Raw genomic sequence first — 16,628 nt, 5'->3', positions numbered from 1 at the left:
CCCCAGATCTCCCCACTCCCTGGCCACCCGGGGAAGGGTGCCGTGCCCAGGGTCCTCAGCTCATTCTTTGCCACTTTCCTGGCCCACACCCCATGAAGGGTCAGCCAACTCTATCCCCCCACCTCCTGGCCTCCGAGACTCCTGACTCCAGCACCCAGTCACCACCTGATCCCACTACCCGACTCACAGCAGCTTCCAGAAACTCCTTGAGAGAGCCACTTGTTTGAATGAGGGAGGGGAGGGGGGCAGAGGAGGGCAGGCTAGACAGACCAGGGGACAACTGTGACTCCAAGATTCTCAGCTTCCCTGGAGCTTTGCTCCTGATTTCAACACCCACCAGCCCCTGCCCCTTCTGGGAAGCTGGCTACCCTCACCCTCATTTTGCCCCCAACCCCAATCTCAGTCATTTATATGTCTGGGACAGAGAGAACCCTGGCCAGCTTGCATATCTGTGGCCACTTTGCTTCCCCAAATGTTCCCCAAATCGCTTGCCACACACACACAATCAGGCTTCAGGGGAGGGGTGTTGGGTAAGCAAGCCAGGGAGCAAAGGGGAGGTATGTTTCAGGGGTGCTCTATATGTAGGGGCACAGGGCATGCAATGAAGGGAGAGGAAGAGCCCCGGGGCATGGAAGGGAGCAGGAAGATGTGCTGGGTGTCAATGGGAGCAAATGCTCTCTCCTAAGTAAACGGGTTTGAGGGGTGCCTGGCAGAGTGGGGCAGGAGAGCCCTAACGGGTCTGCTGTGTTCTTGTGGAGGGGAACAGCCATGTGGGCCATCATCATAGGCGGGGGTGGGAGCCTCAGTTGACTGGCCAGTAGGGGATGCATCCGTGCCCCCAGGGTGGGGGTGGCAAGAATCAGTGTTTGTGCTCTGGGTCCCCATGTGAGAGCATGTGCCCTCACAGGGGAGGAAAGGGGGGCTGATTAATCTGGGCGCTAATGAGCAGCAGGGAGAGGAAGCATGGACGGGCGGGGGGAGGTGGCTCCATCGATCCAAGCCGCGGAACCAGCAGCTGAAAAAAAAGTGAGAAGGGAATCGATCTGAGGGAAACGGCAGCTGCTGGGGATTAGAGCCCGAGGTCCACCCGCGGCCCAACGGCCACCCCGCCCCCTGCGTCAGGCCTGGCCCTGCAGCCTCTGCCTGGCCCCAGGGGAGGGGTCCAGGGATGGCTCCCTTGGCGGCCAGGAGCCACTTTGCCCACCCTGGCTGCAAGGCCAGGTCAGGACCCATCAGGGTCACCCCAGCATGGAGCCTGCCCACACACCCAGCCCTGGCCACGCACGGTGCCCTGCCTAGGTTGTCCCTAGCCTTTAGGCAAAGTGGCTTCCCCAGGGACCCCACAGCTGGGCTTCCCCACAAGCCTCCGATGAGTCTGGGTCAGCTGGTTCCCCAAGCTGGGAAGATAAGACCCCTGGGGCAGGGTGCTGCATCTGGCTGGGACATAGTGTCCCAGAAGGGAAAGTGGGATTGGCATTGGACGAAGCCGCTGAGTTAGCACTGAAAGTGGCCAAGTGACCACAGACCGCCCCCTCTCTCTGTCCCATGCCCAGGCAGCCCCCTCCTATGCTCTCCCCTTTCTGGTAGACTTCCAGACCTTTCCAGAGCTCCCCCGCACTGTTCCTCCCCATCCTTCTCTCTCTTCCTCTTTCTCCTAATATTGATTTTTCTTTACTGTTTTTTTTTTTTAAAGGTGACTTAATTGCTTTTTAAGGTTACTTCAGTCTGGGGCCCTGCCAAGAAAGCGGGGAACTGCCCCCCAAACTCTCCCCAGCACTCGTTACTACCCGAAAGTGCATACGTGTCTCTGAACTCCCCCACCATCCATTGAGATCTTGGGGTCACACTTCTTCGACAACATACTGGCCTCCACCATGAGACAAATCACACCCTCCTTCCTCCTGAGGGATGGCAGGACGCCTTCAACCTCTATAAGGAAATAAATCGGGTGGTAACTGGGTATAAGGGGCATGTGGGGGGTGCTGTGAGGGGAGCTCCAGGCTGCCAGGAAGTGGAGCAGCAATTAGCTGCATGCACACCCCCACCACTGCCCCACAGCCAGCTGTCTCCAATTGTCCCCAAGCCCCCAGCTCCAGTCTCCCAGATCTCCAGGAATCTGGTGATGTTCTGGGGGAGTGCCCCCATCCTTCCAGCTCATCTCTTGACCTTTCCCTTTACTTCTCACCAGGCCCTCTGGCCCCCTCCCTGTCTCTCTATACCCTCTTCGCCTCTGGCCCCGTCCCCTCTCTCCTCCCTCTCCCCGCTTCCCTGCCTGCCTCCCTCTCTGCCCGGCTGCAGTTGGGTGATAATCTCCCTCATTTAGCCTCCCGGCTGCTTCCCCGGCTCATTGCCCAGCTGGTCCCTGGGGCCCGGCCCAGCTTCTTCCCCACCCCCACCCCAGCCCTGCGCCCAAGCTCCCCCACCCCTCCCTGCTTCCCCCACCCACTCCCGGGGGACCAGCTGCCCCTTGCAGTGAGGCATCAGGGACAAGTGTGGCTGGCCAGGCCCTTAGCTGGGTGTGAGCAAAGGGGGCGGGGCTGTTAGGGACCCTGGACTGGGAGTGCGGGGGAGCTGGGTGTTGCGGGGTCAGAATGTGAAGCCTCATCCCAGGTTCCTCTGCTCTCCGGTTGTCCCCATTCCTCAGATTTATTCCCAGTCCAGTTCACCCGCCTCTGCCCCCCAGGGGATGAGCTTCCTGACAGTGAGAATGAGTGGTAGTTGGACTGGGATGAGGTTTGGTAACGGGGCCAGGTGGGGGGCGCGTGCAGAGCGGGAGAGAGACAGGGAGAGCACTGGGTTTCTGGCTCAAGGTTCCTGGGAGGAAGCATGGAGATTTTGTTTGGGCAAAATGCCCCAAAGGCAGACCCAGAGACCTCCCAGGATCCAACTTGGGGGGTTCCAAGGGCGCTTTCTCAAAGCACAGGAACCCTCAAACTGATACCCAGATTCCTTGCCTGGCTGGCCCCATTCATAAATGCTATGACCCCCCGAATTCCTAGACAGCTTTCTCCAAAAGGTGCCCAGCCTCCCCCTGCGCGCAGACGACACCCTCCCCAGCCCAGACACCTGGCCCTGGTGCGGACCAAGTGGTGAGCCAGTGTGGGACAGATGTGGGCGGGAAGGGACCAGGAATGGGGGGCTGGGGCCGGGGCTGGGCCAGGCCTGGCTGGTGAGCACACAGCAGTGACAAACGGGCTGTGCGGGGGCCGAGGGGCGGGGGGCGGACGGCGGCTGATTTATCTGGGTTATTTATGCCGTGGACGAGGCAGGAGAAGCGGTTAATGAGAGTCCCAGCGAAGGGGGGTGGGGAGGCCCGAACGTGATCTGAGGCGACTGAAGAGGGTTAGCGTCCCGCCACCAGGCCCTGCCCCCACTGTCCGCCAGTACTCCCTGCACCCCCACCCCATCTTCCTAGGGCCAGCCCAGCCCAGCACCTTCTCCCGAGTCTCATACCAACACTTCCCATCTCCTTTCAGGTACTCCCAAGCCGAGGCAACGGGTCCCTGGGACTATAAGGACATCAGGTCCAAGACCAGATGGGGGCATCAGGAGGAAGTGGGGAAGACACCAGGAAAGGGAGGGCAGGAAGATGAAAAATCCTGGCTGGCCAGAAACTAACAAAGTCCGTGGGGCCTGCAGGGGAGGGCTGGGATGGACACAGCCATCGTGGGAGTGGGTGTGCAGCTGACAGCCTCAGAGCTGAGGCTGCGGAGGGCAAAGGGTATGGGGTAGAGAGGCGGTGTCAGCCGGTAGCCACAGCGGGGGGCCTGAGTGGCAGAGACAGGCTGGCCGGGAGGGGGTGCTGGTCAGAGAGCGGAGAGAGCCAAGGAAGGAGGGGGAGAAGATCCAGGAAGGAGGGGGAGAGGGCTTTGCAGCAGTGAAAGCTGCTGGGAGCAGATAAGGCAGCACAGCAGCAGGAGGGATTAGAGCTCAGAGGGGAATGTGGGGAGCGGCGTGGGATGGGGGGGCAAGGAGGAGAAGGTTGAGGGCAAGACACTAGGGCCAAGGAGATAAGTGGGAAAAGTGAGGGCTGTGAAGGTGGCAGGGTTTCATCAGGGGCCAAGAGGCAGTCATCGACGGGGAGAGGAGAGAAGGAATTCCTGATCCTTCTCTCCTCTGTCTTGGGAGAAGGGGACCTTTCTGCCACTGACGGAGCCCCTCCTCCACTACACCCCATGCATGTCGGGGGCAGCAGAGAGACGCACTACCAAGGGTCGAGAACTGGGGGTGGATTTTGGGGTGAGGGCAGTGACAGGGGCCAACCCTAGCAGCTGAGCTGAAGGCTAGACTGAGAACACACAGCACCCCCTTGAGGTGGCCAGTGGAGCACAAGGGTGCTGCAGCGATCAGTGCTGGCACCGAAACCTTGTAGTGCCCAGGCTGTGGCAAAGATCAGTTTCAGAGGGGGCTTCTTCATGGGGAGGGGTGTGGGCTTGGAAGGAGGGCAGATGGCTTCCTAGGGATCATGCCTCAAACTCTAACACCCCTCACCGCCCCCCGCCCTCCTGCTCTCTGAGCCTCCCAGGATGTACTTGGGGTGGGTGAGGCCCCCCACTCCCTCCAGACCAGAGCCCAGGGCAGTTCAGAGGTGGCCATGGCGGCAGAGGGGAGCCTTGGGGAAGGAAGGGGAGCAGGAAGGGCTGGGGGAGGGGAGCGGGGGTGGCGGGCGGGGCCGGGTAATTGCATGTTTGCCAGTTCTCCTGTCTCTGCACACAAGGGAGCGTGTGTCGGTGGGTGTAGCTTCGCCTCAAGGAGTATGTGTCTGTTGGCAGAGGTGTCAGTGTGTCTGTCTCAGGGCTTTGGGTTCTCCTTGGCCCCGCCCACCCCTTTCCCCCCTTTGTGTTTTGGGGAGTGCAGCTCTGGGCACACCCAGCTGTGCTCCGTGCGGATGCAGCAGATGTGGCGGGGCCCCAGCTGTGCCTGCTTCCCGGAGAGGGGGAGGGGGCTGCAATCTGCTCCCCCGATAATGGCTGCTAAGTGCCAGGGGGAGGGGATTGAGATGGAGGTGGGACTGGGTCCCCCGGCAGCTTGGCTGAGGGGACGGGAGGGAGATGAGGGCTCTGCCCCCACCCCACCCTGTCCTGGCCAGCCTCCCCCAAGTCTGTGTTCTTGGCTCAGCCTTTCCCCCTTGGCTCGCTCCTGAAGCCCATCCAAATTTCTCTCCACACTCTGTCCCTGTCCCCGGCTCTCCTCCCCTGTCGCCCCATCCAGCTTGGTGCCAGGGACCCACCCGCCTCCCCGGCCCCCAGTTTGCTCCCCCTCGCTGATTTTACAGAATAATCTTTTTATGGAAACTGAAAAAAGCACTAATGGCAGGAGCGCACCCCTCCCCCGCATCCCTCCCCCGCTCATCCCCCACTTCCCACCCCAGTTCCCTCTTGCTTCTCCCTTCCCAGACCCTCCCCGGGCCGGTGCCCTCCTACCGCTACACAGCCAGTGACGGTTGGGCACAGGGTCCCAGCAGCGGTGGACAAGGGGGCTCCCTGCACCCCGTCCAGGGGCAGGTGCTCCATCTTGGGTCTCTCAGAGATGGATGGGACTGTAGGCCCCTCCCAGCACAGAAGTGGGATGGGGAGGAGTGGGGGCGCATGTCCTTCTTAGACGCCCCCCAACAACGGTGACTGCTTCAACCTGGGGGGCATGTTACAAAGACCTCAGCTTCACTAGCGACACCCCCCTTCAAACACTGACCCTTTCCCCTTCCAGTGCCTCTCCCCACCGTGTCCCCCCCAAACTGGGTCTAGGAGGGGGATCCCGGGGGCCAGGGTCTGACACAGACTTATTGGATTTCACGGTGTTTTGCTGAGAAAATAATTAAATTATCATATTTATGATAGAGCTGCCATGGCCTCTGCCAACCACTCGGAACAGAAGGGTCAGGACTTGGGGGGAGGAGAGGGAAGGGACCTAGCTCCTGGTCCTAGGGCCCACCCTCTCCCAACCCCTTCCTTGGGGTGATGACCCCAGCCCAGAGTGGGGACCTGCAGCCCCTCCCATTCCCACGAAGAGAGATAATGAAGGTCTGGGCTGGAGGCCGGGACAGCAGGAACTAGGGACAGCTTATAGGTCAGGACTGCTACACCATGTAGATTATTCCCCACACACTGGCACATAGCCCACGGGACCTGAGGGACCTGGGAGGTCATATCTAGCCCAATCCCCAAGTCACCCTCAGTCCAGCTCCTGAGAAAGTGCAGCTTCCTAACTGCTGGGCTACGAAGCTATGAAACCCTGGGCTCTGTCCCGGAGCCTGGTGCTGATAACAAGGCCCCGGCACCCTGCCGCCTGCCACCCCTGCCTACTGCCAGGACCCCCTCCTTTCTCCCACCCACGCCCTGCACCCCCCATTCTCTTCGGGTAATTAGATTCCTCTCAATTAGCAGATTACGATCATTACCAGCTCATCTGGCAACACAGCTCTGCACCCACAGCTGGGGAAGGGGGGCACCGAGAGGGGCACATGGGGGTCATGGGCAAACATGAGAGATGGCTGGGAGAGGAGGGCTGAGGCCTCCCAAAGGGCAGGGCCAGGAGGACAGGAGGTGGTGAGGGCCTTCCCAGAACAGGGTGCCTCCCACTGTGCTTCGAAGAGAAGAGAATGGCACCAGCTCAGGCCCACCCAGCCTGCCAGGGGAGTGGAAGACAGAGACATGAGGCCTCGGGTAGAGACGAAACCCCCACCCTGCCAAAAGCCAAGCTGGGAGCAGATGGAGCTGGCAAAGCGGAAAACCGGCCAGGGCTGGGCTCGGCAGGAACTGAGCAGAGCGGGTTGTGGGGATCAGCCTCTGGGCCTGTGGCCCCAGTTCCTGTGCCCGCTGCCCAACCGAAATCCTTCACTCTTCCCTTCGGAATTCTTGCACATGGGGGCCTGAGCCAGGCTCCGTGGGGAGGAACAGGCAGGCAGAAAGGCAGGGGCGAAGGCGGGGGCCAGGCAGGCTGGGGAGCCTTGAGGGCCTTCCTCCCGAGCAGCGCACGAGGCTGAGGCAGTGGGAGGGGGAGATTTACCAGGGCTCCAGATTCATTATTCATGAGCCCGCAGCAACGACTCCAATTTAAATGCTAATGTGGGGGGGCCTGACTCAGCTGCCCCGCTTCCGCCCCCACCCCCAGCCCAGACATAAGTAGAGTCCGTGCTGGCTCCAAGGTTCATGGGGTTTATTAGGGAGTCGGGAGGGAGAAAGCCCAGGAGTCCCCAGGCCACCCACATTGCTCCCCGGCGTGTGACGATCCTGCCTGGCTTTCTCCGGTCCTTTCTAGACAGAGGCTGGCCAAGCAGGAGGCAGCCTCAAGGGGAGCGGGTAGGAGCTGGAGGCCTTCTGGCAGCCCCACTCAGAGGATGATCTGGTTGGTGAAGCTTCGGCTCAGCTCCTTGTGTGGCAGAACAATCGAGTTCAGGATGAGCACCTCGGCAGGGATCCGGACTCGGCAGCCTGCGGCGTGGATGAGGGCATCAGGGGAGGTCATGGGAGGGGAGACAGGAGCAGGGAGCTGGGGGCCACTGCCAGCAGGGAGGGACCCCTCCTGCCCATCTGTGCCCCTGGCCTCATGCCCCTGGTGACTCACACAGGGCCTGGCACACAGCAGGCCCCTGGTAACTGTTTGCTCAAAGAAGAAACACGCGTGCACACAAGAGGAATGAATGCTCCCCAGAGTCACTGGCCATCAGCTGTGGGGTTCCCCCAGCCCTGGCCCCCAGGAAGCCATACCCAGGATGGTGATGGCAGGCAGCAACTTCCCATCCTTGAAGAGGCTCTCACTGTCCATGCGGGCTCGGGGATCATTGGGGTTGGGGTCATTGGGGGTACCCTCCACGCGGGCCCAGCGTCCCACGGTGCTCCCCCAGCCCACAATGCTATGCAGAACACACGTGTGCTCCTGCCAAAGAGGAGGGTGAAAAGTAAGGGGAAGGGGTAGGAGGCAGCAGGAACCGGAAGGTGTGAGGTGGGGCCAGATGCAGAGCCCATGGCGTTCACCCTTCTCTGTTCTTGGGGGGATAGCTGGGCCCTCCCCGCAGGCTCTTGGGGTGTCACATGCGGCTGTGTCTGCTGGTGCCTACCTGTAACGTGGCTCCATGGAGGACAATGCTCTCCCGGAGCCGCACACCCTCACCCACGGTCACCCCCTTCCCGATGGAGACGTTGGGGCCCAGCTGTGGAGAAAAGCACACACCATAAGCCCTGGAGGGACTTGGAGGATCCCCAAATCCAACTCCCTTCTGGAACAGATAAGGCAGAAGCGACCTGCTCGAGGCCATACAACAGGCTGTGACAAAGTGGAGAAACCAGCACCCAGAACTCAGGCAGTGTGGGCACCCTCCATCCATCCGACCACCACCCTCCCCTCCCTGGGGCTGGGCCCAGCACTCACCACAGCCGAGGGGGCCACCTTGGCAGTCGGGTGGATGTACACATTCCCTAGAAGCAGAAGAGAGGCCCTGGGGGCAAATATCCCAAACCGAATTTGGATCAGGGAGGGGCAGGGATTGAGGCTTCAACTCTGGACTCGAGGTCAAGAAACCTGGTTCAGAGGGCAGAGGGGCTGGGGTGGAAGCCAAAGGTTAGGAATTGGGGCAGGTTGGGTACCTCGGATCCGTGGGCCCCCTGGGGTGTGCTTGGCCAGCCGTTCTGGGTGAGTATCCTGGTATCGGCTCAGGTAGAGGCGGGAGGCGTAGAGGGCTGAACTGGGGGCCACGAGGGGGGCAGAGGCTCAGGGGTCAGCAGGGCCTGTGCCCACCACCCCAAAGTTTCAATCTCCAGGGGACCCAGCCTTCCATACCCGGCGGACTTGATCTGGCTCCAGATACCATCAGTGAGATGCACGTATATCTGGCCCTGCCCTGCCAGGGCTGAAAACACATCCTGCTCTAGGCGGATGGTACCTGCCCCTGGCCACAAGCCTGGTGAGTCCTCCCTGGCAGAGAGGAAGAATGCTGACATCAGTCCCCCAGCTGAGCCCCGGCTGTGGGGCTAACACAGTCTCCCGGGGACAGGACTGGGAGGGATTCCCACCACCTCTCTAAGCCCCTCTCTTCAGGTCTGGTCCGGTCCTCTCCAAAGGGCTGCTCTCATCCCAGGAAACTCTCCCACCCAGCCCCAGCTCGGGTGGGTGCTATCACAAGGGAGCCCCAGGCAGAGGCCTGCTTCCCATCCCTGCCCCATTTCCAGAAGGAGTTCCCCCCATTTTCACATTCTCGTCCCCATTCAGCCCTTTACCCCCTCCGAGTTACCCTCCCACTCATTGGATGGAATGAAACACAGACAGACTCACCCCAGAGAAAGGCAGCTGGTGAGGGCAGAGACAGTCACAGAAAGAGAGGGAGAGAGAGATGGTAGAGATGCCAGCTCAGCAGAGACAGAGACAGAGAGGCCAGGAGGGATGGAGAGGGAAGCAGAGACACGGGTGGGAGTGAGAAATGGCTATGAGGGGAGGAGGCCTTACATGGGGCGATGTGGGGGTAAGGCAAGGATCCCTAGAAGGGAACAGCTTCTAGCCCTAGGAGGGAAGACCCTGGGACTGGCGAGCAGGGCTCTAGGTGCTCTGTTCCAAGGGGAGCCTCAGCCTGAGAGTGTGCATGTCTGTCTGTGTGTGCACGTGCACACGTCTGCACCCGAGCGTGTGTGCGCCCAACTGTGTGTTGCCGTCTGTTCTGAAAGACGTCTCTGGGACACTCAGGGCTTGGCAGAAATGGACCAGAAGGGGAGTGGGCAGGCAGTGACAGAGGAGGAACTGGGATGGATAAGGAAGAGGGACAGAATGAGGTTAGAAGGGGAGGGACTCAGGAGGCTCTGCTGGAGATGGCAAGTGGAGAAGGGAAAGGGGAGGAGGAAGGTGAGCAAGTTGAGATGGAGCCTGCAGAGACTGGTATGTGTTGGGGTCCGTGACTGGGGGTACTTGGGGTCACAGGGCTATGGGGCCTGCCTCACAATTGCCCATCCTGCTGATTACGCTGGAAGACATCCCGAAGAGGCTTCAGGGCTTCAGGAGAAAAGAGGTAGATGCCGCAGTTGATGATGTCACTGATAAATGTGCTGGGTTTCTCCACATAGTGCAATACCTGTGAACAGAGCAGGCTGGCTTCAGTAGAAGAAGGGACTACTGCCACAGTCCCCTAAGACCCTCTGATTTCCAGGCCCTTCCTGCCTCTCCTTCCTGCTGCCAGGGTGGCCTGGCTAAAATGCAGTGCGTGTCCACATCCTACTGCTGCCTGGCTTTAAACCCTGAGATGACTGCCCTTCACCTGATTCACCTTCAGATAAGTCCAAAGTCCATGGCTTTCCCTGCCTGATCCTCCCCACTGCCTACCTCTCAGACGCGTTTCCGCCCGACTGCATGCCTGTGCCTGGAATGGCCTTTCTCATCTCTTCATCTGGAAAGCCCACCTTTCCAAACCCAGTTGACACGGTCACTCCCTCTGTGCGTCCTCTCTTGCTGGCCCCAGAGTTAGCTATTCATGCCTGGGCACTCCTGAACTCTGGCCACGCCTCACCATTGGCATTGTATCATTTGCAAAGGTTGGCTTTTGATTCTGTCACTCCTATTAGACTAATGGTGCCCATGAGGCAGGGACTGCACCCATTTGGCTCTGTTTCTCTCACACCTACCTGGTGCTTAGCACAAAACTATCTATGTGTATGTGTGTACATGCGTGTGTGTGTGAGTGTTTATATGTATGTTTTATATTAAAGCACGAACAAATAAAAGGGGTATGTGAGACCAGGTATGGTGGTGGCTCATGCCTATAATCCTAGCACTTTGGGAGGCTGAAGTGGGTGAATCACTTGAGCGCAGGAGTTCGAGACCAGTCTGGGCAATGTGACGAAACCCTGACTCTACTAAAAATACAAAAATTAGCCAGGCATGGTGGCACATGCCTGAATCCCAGCTACTCAGGAGGCTGAGGCAGGAGAATGGCTTGAACCCAGGAGGCAGAGACTTCAGTGAGCCGAGGTCACACCACTGCACTCCAGCCTGGGCAACAGGCTAAAAAAATTTAGCTGGGCGTGGTGGCTCACGCCTATAGTTCCAGCTACTTGAGGGGCTGAAGTGGGAGAATGGCTTAAACTTGGGAGGTCGAGGATGCAGTGAGCCAAGATCGAGCCAAGATCGCACCAAGATCGTGCACTCCAGCCTGGAAGACAAAGTGAGACCCTGTCTCAAAAAATAAACAAATAAATAAAGGAGGGAGGGCTATGTGAAAGTCAAGAGGCATAGGAGAAGGGAGTTTCACAAACCAGGAGAGAGCCCTGCTGCCTTGCCTATCATGTTCCTGCCTCCGGTATGTTATTTCCTACCTCCAGGCCTTTACACCTGCCATCCCCTCCGCCTGTAATACCTTTCTGTTTCTGTCATGTAGACAAATGGGACTCCGCTCAGACTTTGCTTCCTCCAGGAAGCCCTCCCTACTCCTACCCTGGCAAGGCTGGGCTGGGCCCCGCCTTGGTGTTCCCATTATGCACTGTGCATACATTTATTACAGCACCACCTGCAGGAAAATTAACCATTCCCCCCTCCCCCTGGTCAATCTCTCTTAAAGGGATGTAAGATGATTAATCGGGAGCGTCTCACCTGTCTGACAAGACTACGGCCCACCCCATACTGTGCCAGCATTCTCTAGAGGCCTGAGGTAGAGGGGATGATGACACAGAGTAGGCACCCACCCAGCCCCCTCTCTGCTCTCACCTCATGTGTCTGTGGATTCTCAACGATGCAGCCGTAGTTGAGGGACTGTGTCCTGTTAGCCTGAAAGACAGACACACCCGAGATAGTGACCTGCCTGCTCCAGGGCAGCCACGTCTGTTTTTCCTTTCTTTCCCTCCCCTACAGCACCTGGCATGCAGCTCTGCCACTGACAGGCCTTCAGCAAGGGTGGAAACTGACAGCTGCCCTCCCCCTCCCTACTTCTAAACAGCCAGAGGGCTCGGGGTCTCCACTAACACCTCCGTGCCTGCCAGAGCAGCGCATCTCCCTCCTGACACCAGCTCCCACACCAACGCCCAGGGCGCCCCTGCCTCCCCAACACCCTGAATTCCAGGAAGCTCTTGGGATCACCTCCTCTACACCCTTCAGTCCTCCTGACCCCCTCACCGTAGTGCCAAGGAGTAAGAAAGGGTGACGCTGGCGTCGGTGGGCTTCCAACATAGCACTCAAGGGGAAGTCGGAGCAGACATCAGCATTAAGCACGAAGAATGCCTCGGGGCTCCCAGCCAGGATCTGGTCTCGAAAATGGTAGAGACCACCCCCTGTGCCTAGGGGGGCAAATTCCTGCAGGTACCTGTCCCCAGGGACCCAAGAGCCAGCTCAGTGGATCTTAGGAAACAGATACCATGAGCCAGGGCACCTGACCCCCACCACCTGCTCCCAGGAGTACTCCTGCCCAAGGCCCACAGAGAAACTCTATATATTCAGGGATTCAGTGATGTCCAAATAAGAATCCTTCTACTAGGTGAGGATGAACTCTGGCAAATGCTGACTCAACCTACTCCCAAGAATTCAGAGGCCTAGGGCATCCTCCCCACCCCCATATATGAGTGTGTGCACAAACACCTGACTGGAAGGTTAAACTCCTGCTGGGCGGCTTCTAGGAACTGGGTGAGGGGCTCATCAGGTTGGTAGAAGCCAATGAGCAGAATCTCCTGCATCCCAGGGACCTGAGGAAAAGGGAAAGGCTGGGAGGAAGAATGTCTAACAGGAGGTGATGTTGGGGAAATCCTCAGGGCTGGCCCAAAGTCTAGAAACCAGTTTTAGTCTCAGCTGTGGGGTCCCAGGGCACTCACCACTCTGGGCTATTTTCTCCTCTGGACAATGAGGAAGTTGGAGGAAGTCGGAGGCCTGATCTTTTTTTGTTTTGTTTTTATGAAAAAAGGTCTCGCTCTGTTGCCCAGGCTGGAGTGCAGTGGCATGATTTTGGCTCACTACAGCCTCCACCTCCTGGGCTCAAGCGATCCTCCCACCTCAGCCTCTCAAGTTTCGAGGACTACAGCCATGTCACCACCTGCCTCAGCCTCTAGAGCAGATAGGACTACAGCCAGGCCACCACATCTAGCTAATTTTTAAACTTTTTGTAGAGAAGGGGTCTCTTGATGTTGCCAAGGCTAGGCTAGAACTCCTGGCCTCAAGCGATCCTCCCAACTTGGCCTCAAAAAGTGTTGGGATTACAGACATGCGCTACCATGCCAGGCCTGATCTTTCAATCAATTATTATTACCCCCACCAACCAGAACTGGGACTTACTGTAAGAAAGACTTTGCCTACCAAGCTGCATTAATCCATTCCCCGCCCCCCGCCCTCATTTTTATTATCTGTCAGCCTAAGCTTGAGATCAGCATGAGGTAAGGGTACCATGTATCAAGGGTCTGTGTTGTACTAGGCATTTTACAAATGTCATTTCTAAGCTTCACCACCCAACAAAGTAGGTCTAATCTCCCCCATTTTACACATAAGGAAACTGAGTGTCAGAGAGGGTGTGTTATTTGTTGCAGGCCTCACAGCAGGCAGAGACTGAATTCAAACCAAAACCTTGCCTGTCTCAATACGAAAAGCAATAAAGAAATGAGCATCACGGTGATCAAGGATATGAATTTGTGCCTGGTTATCATTAAGAGTCTCCATGCTACGGCTTTACATTGTCTCCAAGATCCTTGCCTGATCTCACATTCCATACTTTAAAAATAGGAGTGAAATCTGAGCAGGAAGAGGCCAGATGAGAAACTAGATTAGGGGAAGACAGCAGGGCAGCTGCACAGCATAACTTGAGGGGGCGCCATTCACATTGTCATCTGTGAATGATGGTCCTTGGAGTTATGCCTGGTGGGAAGAGATTATGGTTGGGAAAGGGGGAAACATAGCATGAAGATGAGCAGGAAGTGAGGGGAGACAGGGGAGTCCCTGAGGTTACCTGGGCACAGGCTTCAATATGATGTTGGATCATAGGGACCCCTGCCACAGGAAACAGTGGTTTGGGCACCTCAAAAGACAAAGGTCTGAAGCGAGTTCCTGGGAGAGGAAAGAGAACATTTCGGCTTCCTGCCTTCCTCTGCCCCCATTCCGCCTACCACACCAGCCCAACCTCCTCCCCCCATTCCCCTGGCACCTCACCCTTTTGAGGGCCTCCAATCAGGATCACCGCTTTGAGCATGATGGTGACTGCTACCTAAACTTCAAATCCCAACAGAGAAATCAAGCTCAGATCTCATACCCCAACCAAGCCCCAAAACCCAAATAGCAACACTTAACCCTCTCCCAAGATGTAAACCCAAAGCTCAATATAGTCTCTGCCTGGACCCAACACCTCACAAATCCCACACATCTCAAATCCCAGCGGAGAAATCAGGCTCAGATCTCACACCCCAACCAAACCCCAAACCCCAAATAGCAGCACTTAGCCCTCCCCCAAGATGTAAACCCAAAGCTCAATATAGTCCCTGCCTGGACAGAACCTCACAAATCCCACACATCTCAAATCCCAACCCAGATTCCAGTCGGCCTTCAAACCTCACAGTGATTCCTCCCAAATTCTGAAATTCACGCCCCACAATTTGATCTCTAAAAGACTTCGCTCTGGCCATGAACAAATTCTGCAAATTCAGAAACCTGGCAGAGACCCCCTTCTCAGACCCAAACCTCAAAATACTGAAGCCTCAAACTCACTGATTCCCAAAGTGTTGTGTCTTCATTCTAGATATTAAGCCCTGAATCCCAGTAGTGAACCCTGAATATTGAGCAGCAAATCCCGAGTGGGCCTCAGATATTTAATTTAAATCCTGAACGTAACCCCCAAGTACTGAACTAACACTGATCTGAATTTGGCGAACCCCTAATCCCAGGAAAATCCTCTATATGTTGAACATGAATCCTAAAACTAACCTCTATATATTGAACCCCAAATCAAAAGACAGGTTTCCTCGGCATTTCAAACACTGAACCTATTGACCCCCCTCCAGTCCTAATACGGATGACTGGCTGGGTCTAAATCTCTGGATTCGGAGGACTGCTTGATTGCTGACCCTCTGAACCCCACAACTGACTCTGTCCAATAAACCCTGGCCTCTCATGGCCAGGGATTGTGGGACCAACACAGGCGCGGGCGCACCCACGGCCAGCCAGGACCTTGGAGCCCGCCCTCTGTCTAGAGGCTGTCCCCTGCCCCTTACCCCTTCCGCCACCCCTCCACCAGCTCCCTTTACCACTAGCTCCCTTTACTCCAGCTCTGCCGCCCGCTACTGCAAGCTTCTTCCGCGCACGTGTCTTCTCGCAAGTCGCGAGAACTCATTCGCAGGTTCTGCCGGGAATTGTAGTCTGAACTTTTCACCGCTTTCAAAGTTAATGGGAGAGGAGAGCGGTGCTGAAGTCCGGGGGCGTGCCCAAGGTATCGAGGGGCGGGGTTAAATGAGAAGAAGGGTGGGGCCTGAGAAGCACAGCCTGGAACTTAAAGACTGGGACCAGAGCTGTCGGGGAATGGGCACCGCGGCAGCAGCCGAAGTGAGAAACTGGGTCCCAGAGGAAAATGGGACTAAGGACAGCAGGGGGGTGTGGCCAGCCCTGGAAGGGGCGGGGCCGGGGGCAAACAGCCACGAGGGGCTGGGGCTGGAGGCGCACAAAAGAGGAGAAGGCGGGGTCCTGGGCCCAGCCCCCGGTCCCGCTGGGAAGTGAGGGCACCTTGGACGGTGAGGGCAACTGTATCAGGTTGACTGTCTGAAATGCAGCACGGCGCTGGGCGCTCTCCAGACTTTCCTGTGACTCCAGCAGGCTGTGACCTTGGCGTGGGGGTGTGGAATACGTGTGGGCGCGGGTGCAGGGGAGAGGGAATGGCGACGTGGAAGAGCAGAACAGACGCGGAGGGTCAGAGAGCCGCTTTATTAAGCAAGCTAGAGGAAGGCTGTGGGTCCCACCACCCCCAGGCTCGGCGCCAGGGCGGAAGGTCCGGGGGTGTCGTTCAGGCTACGTCCACGCGAGCGAAGCTCTGGTCCATGCCCAGGCTGTTCTCCACGTACACCTCGTACTTGCCGCTGTCCTGGGGTACGGCCCGGCGAATGGTCAGCGTCGTGGTGGTGCTGCCGATCTCGAAGAACACCCTGCGGAGGGGTGGCGGGGAGGAGGGCGGAGCCGCGGTCAGTACAAGGGCGCACTAGGCCGGGCTCCTTAGCCAACTCTGTTCCTCGCCGCCCAGTCCCCGCCCCCGTCACTCCCGTCAGATTTCTGGGCTCAGTCCCACCCAAGTTCCAGCCCCAGGCCCTGCCCGTGCCGCAGGTCCCAGCCCTCGCCTGTCATCCTCCTCGATGTCCTCCCCGTCCTTGGTCCAGCCCACGTCGGGCGCAGGCTCTCCCAGGATCTCCGCAGTCAGCGTCACGGTGGCGCCTTTGCGCGCCTTAGTGTTGTCGGGTCCCTTTTGAATCTTCGCCGGGACTAGCGGAAGGAAAGGGGAGCGAAACCCCGTAAAGGACCTGGAGATGAGGCAGGGCATCACTTCCCCAGCTAATACCCGGCACTAAATACAGATGTATTTAAACTCGCAGCGTGACTTTTAGCAAATCATTAGCCTCTCTGGTTTCATCTCCTTGGCTGTTAAAGGGACTTATCCCTACCTCTCCTACTTCTCGGGGTCGAAAAGAGGATCAAGAGATAAGGCGGGC

General features: G+C 57.9%; 2 protein-coding genes across 4 annotated transcripts in view; both read right to left on the bottom strand.

The window, feature by feature from the left end:
* Window positions 1-7,134: 7,134 nt before the first annotated feature.
* GMPPA (GDP-mannose pyrophosphorylase A) lies at window positions 7,135-15,256 on the bottom strand. 3 transcript variants are annotated; one of them, XM_011964667.1, is made up of 13 exons: window positions 15,183-15,256; window positions 14,095-14,154; window positions 13,895-13,992; window positions 12,544-12,647; window positions 12,085-12,271; window positions 11,680-11,739; window positions 9,924-10,054; window positions 8,776-8,910; window positions 8,583-8,680; window positions 8,368-8,414; window positions 8,057-8,149; window positions 7,707-7,875; window positions 7,135-7,430 (listed from the first exon to the last, which is right to left on the bottom strand). In XM_011964667.1, the coding sequence occupies exons 2-13, from the start codon at window positions 14,132-14,134 to the stop codon at window positions 7,330-7,332; spliced, it is 1,263 nt and encodes a 420-aa protein (XP_011820057.1). In that variant the 5' UTR covers window positions 14,135-14,154; window positions 15,183-15,256; the 3' UTR covers window positions 7,135-7,329. The 3 variants fall into 3 exon arrangements, with proteins under 3 accessions (XP_011820057.1, XP_011820059.1, XP_011820058.1); XM_011964669.1 differs by having other exon boundaries at window positions 14,863-15,239; XM_011964668.1 differs by having other exon boundaries at window positions 14,095-14,149; window positions 14,863-15,224.
* Window positions 15,257-15,423: 167 nt separating this feature from the next.
* Window positions 15,424-16,628, bottom strand: part of SPEG (SPEG complex locus) — a 63,780-nt gene continuing 62,575 nt past the window's right edge. The window contains exons 44-45 of the mRNA XM_011964694.1: window positions 16,260-16,401; window positions 15,424-16,070 (exon numbers count right to left, since the gene is read on the bottom strand). Coding sequence (XP_011820084.1) covers window positions 15,932-16,070; window positions 16,260-16,401 — 281 coding nt within the window. The 3' untranslated portion in view covers window positions 15,424-15,931. The remainder of the gene's footprint in view (window positions 16,071-16,259; window positions 16,402-16,628) is intronic.

Source organism: Mandrillus leucophaeus, unplaced genomic scaffold, assembly GCF_000951045.1.
Source record: "Mandrillus leucophaeus isolate KB7577 unplaced genomic scaffold, Mleu.le_1.0 Scaffold70, whole genome shotgun sequence".
In the NCBI taxonomy this organism is placed as follows: domain Eukaryota; kingdom Metazoa; phylum Chordata; class Mammalia; order Primates; family Cercopithecidae; genus Mandrillus; species Mandrillus leucophaeus.
This window is presented reverse-complemented; position numbering and strand designations above follow the sequence as displayed.

What these genes read in the sequence shown, in the direction of transcription:
- GMPPA (XM_011964667.1), bottom strand. Translation starts at nt 14,134, where the DNA reads ATGCTCAAAGCGGTGATCCTGATTGGAGGCCCTCAAAAGG. An exon ending in GATTGGAGGCCCTCAAAAGG is followed by an intron (nt 13,993 to 14,094) that starts GTGAGGTGCCAG and finishes TTCCTCTCCCAG; the next exon opens with GAACTCGCTTCAGACCTTTG. An exon ending in TCTTACTCCTTGGCACTACG is followed by an intron (nt 11,740 to 12,084) that starts GTGAGGGGGTCA and finishes TCTGTCTTTCAG; the next exon opens with GCTAACAGGACACAGTCCCT.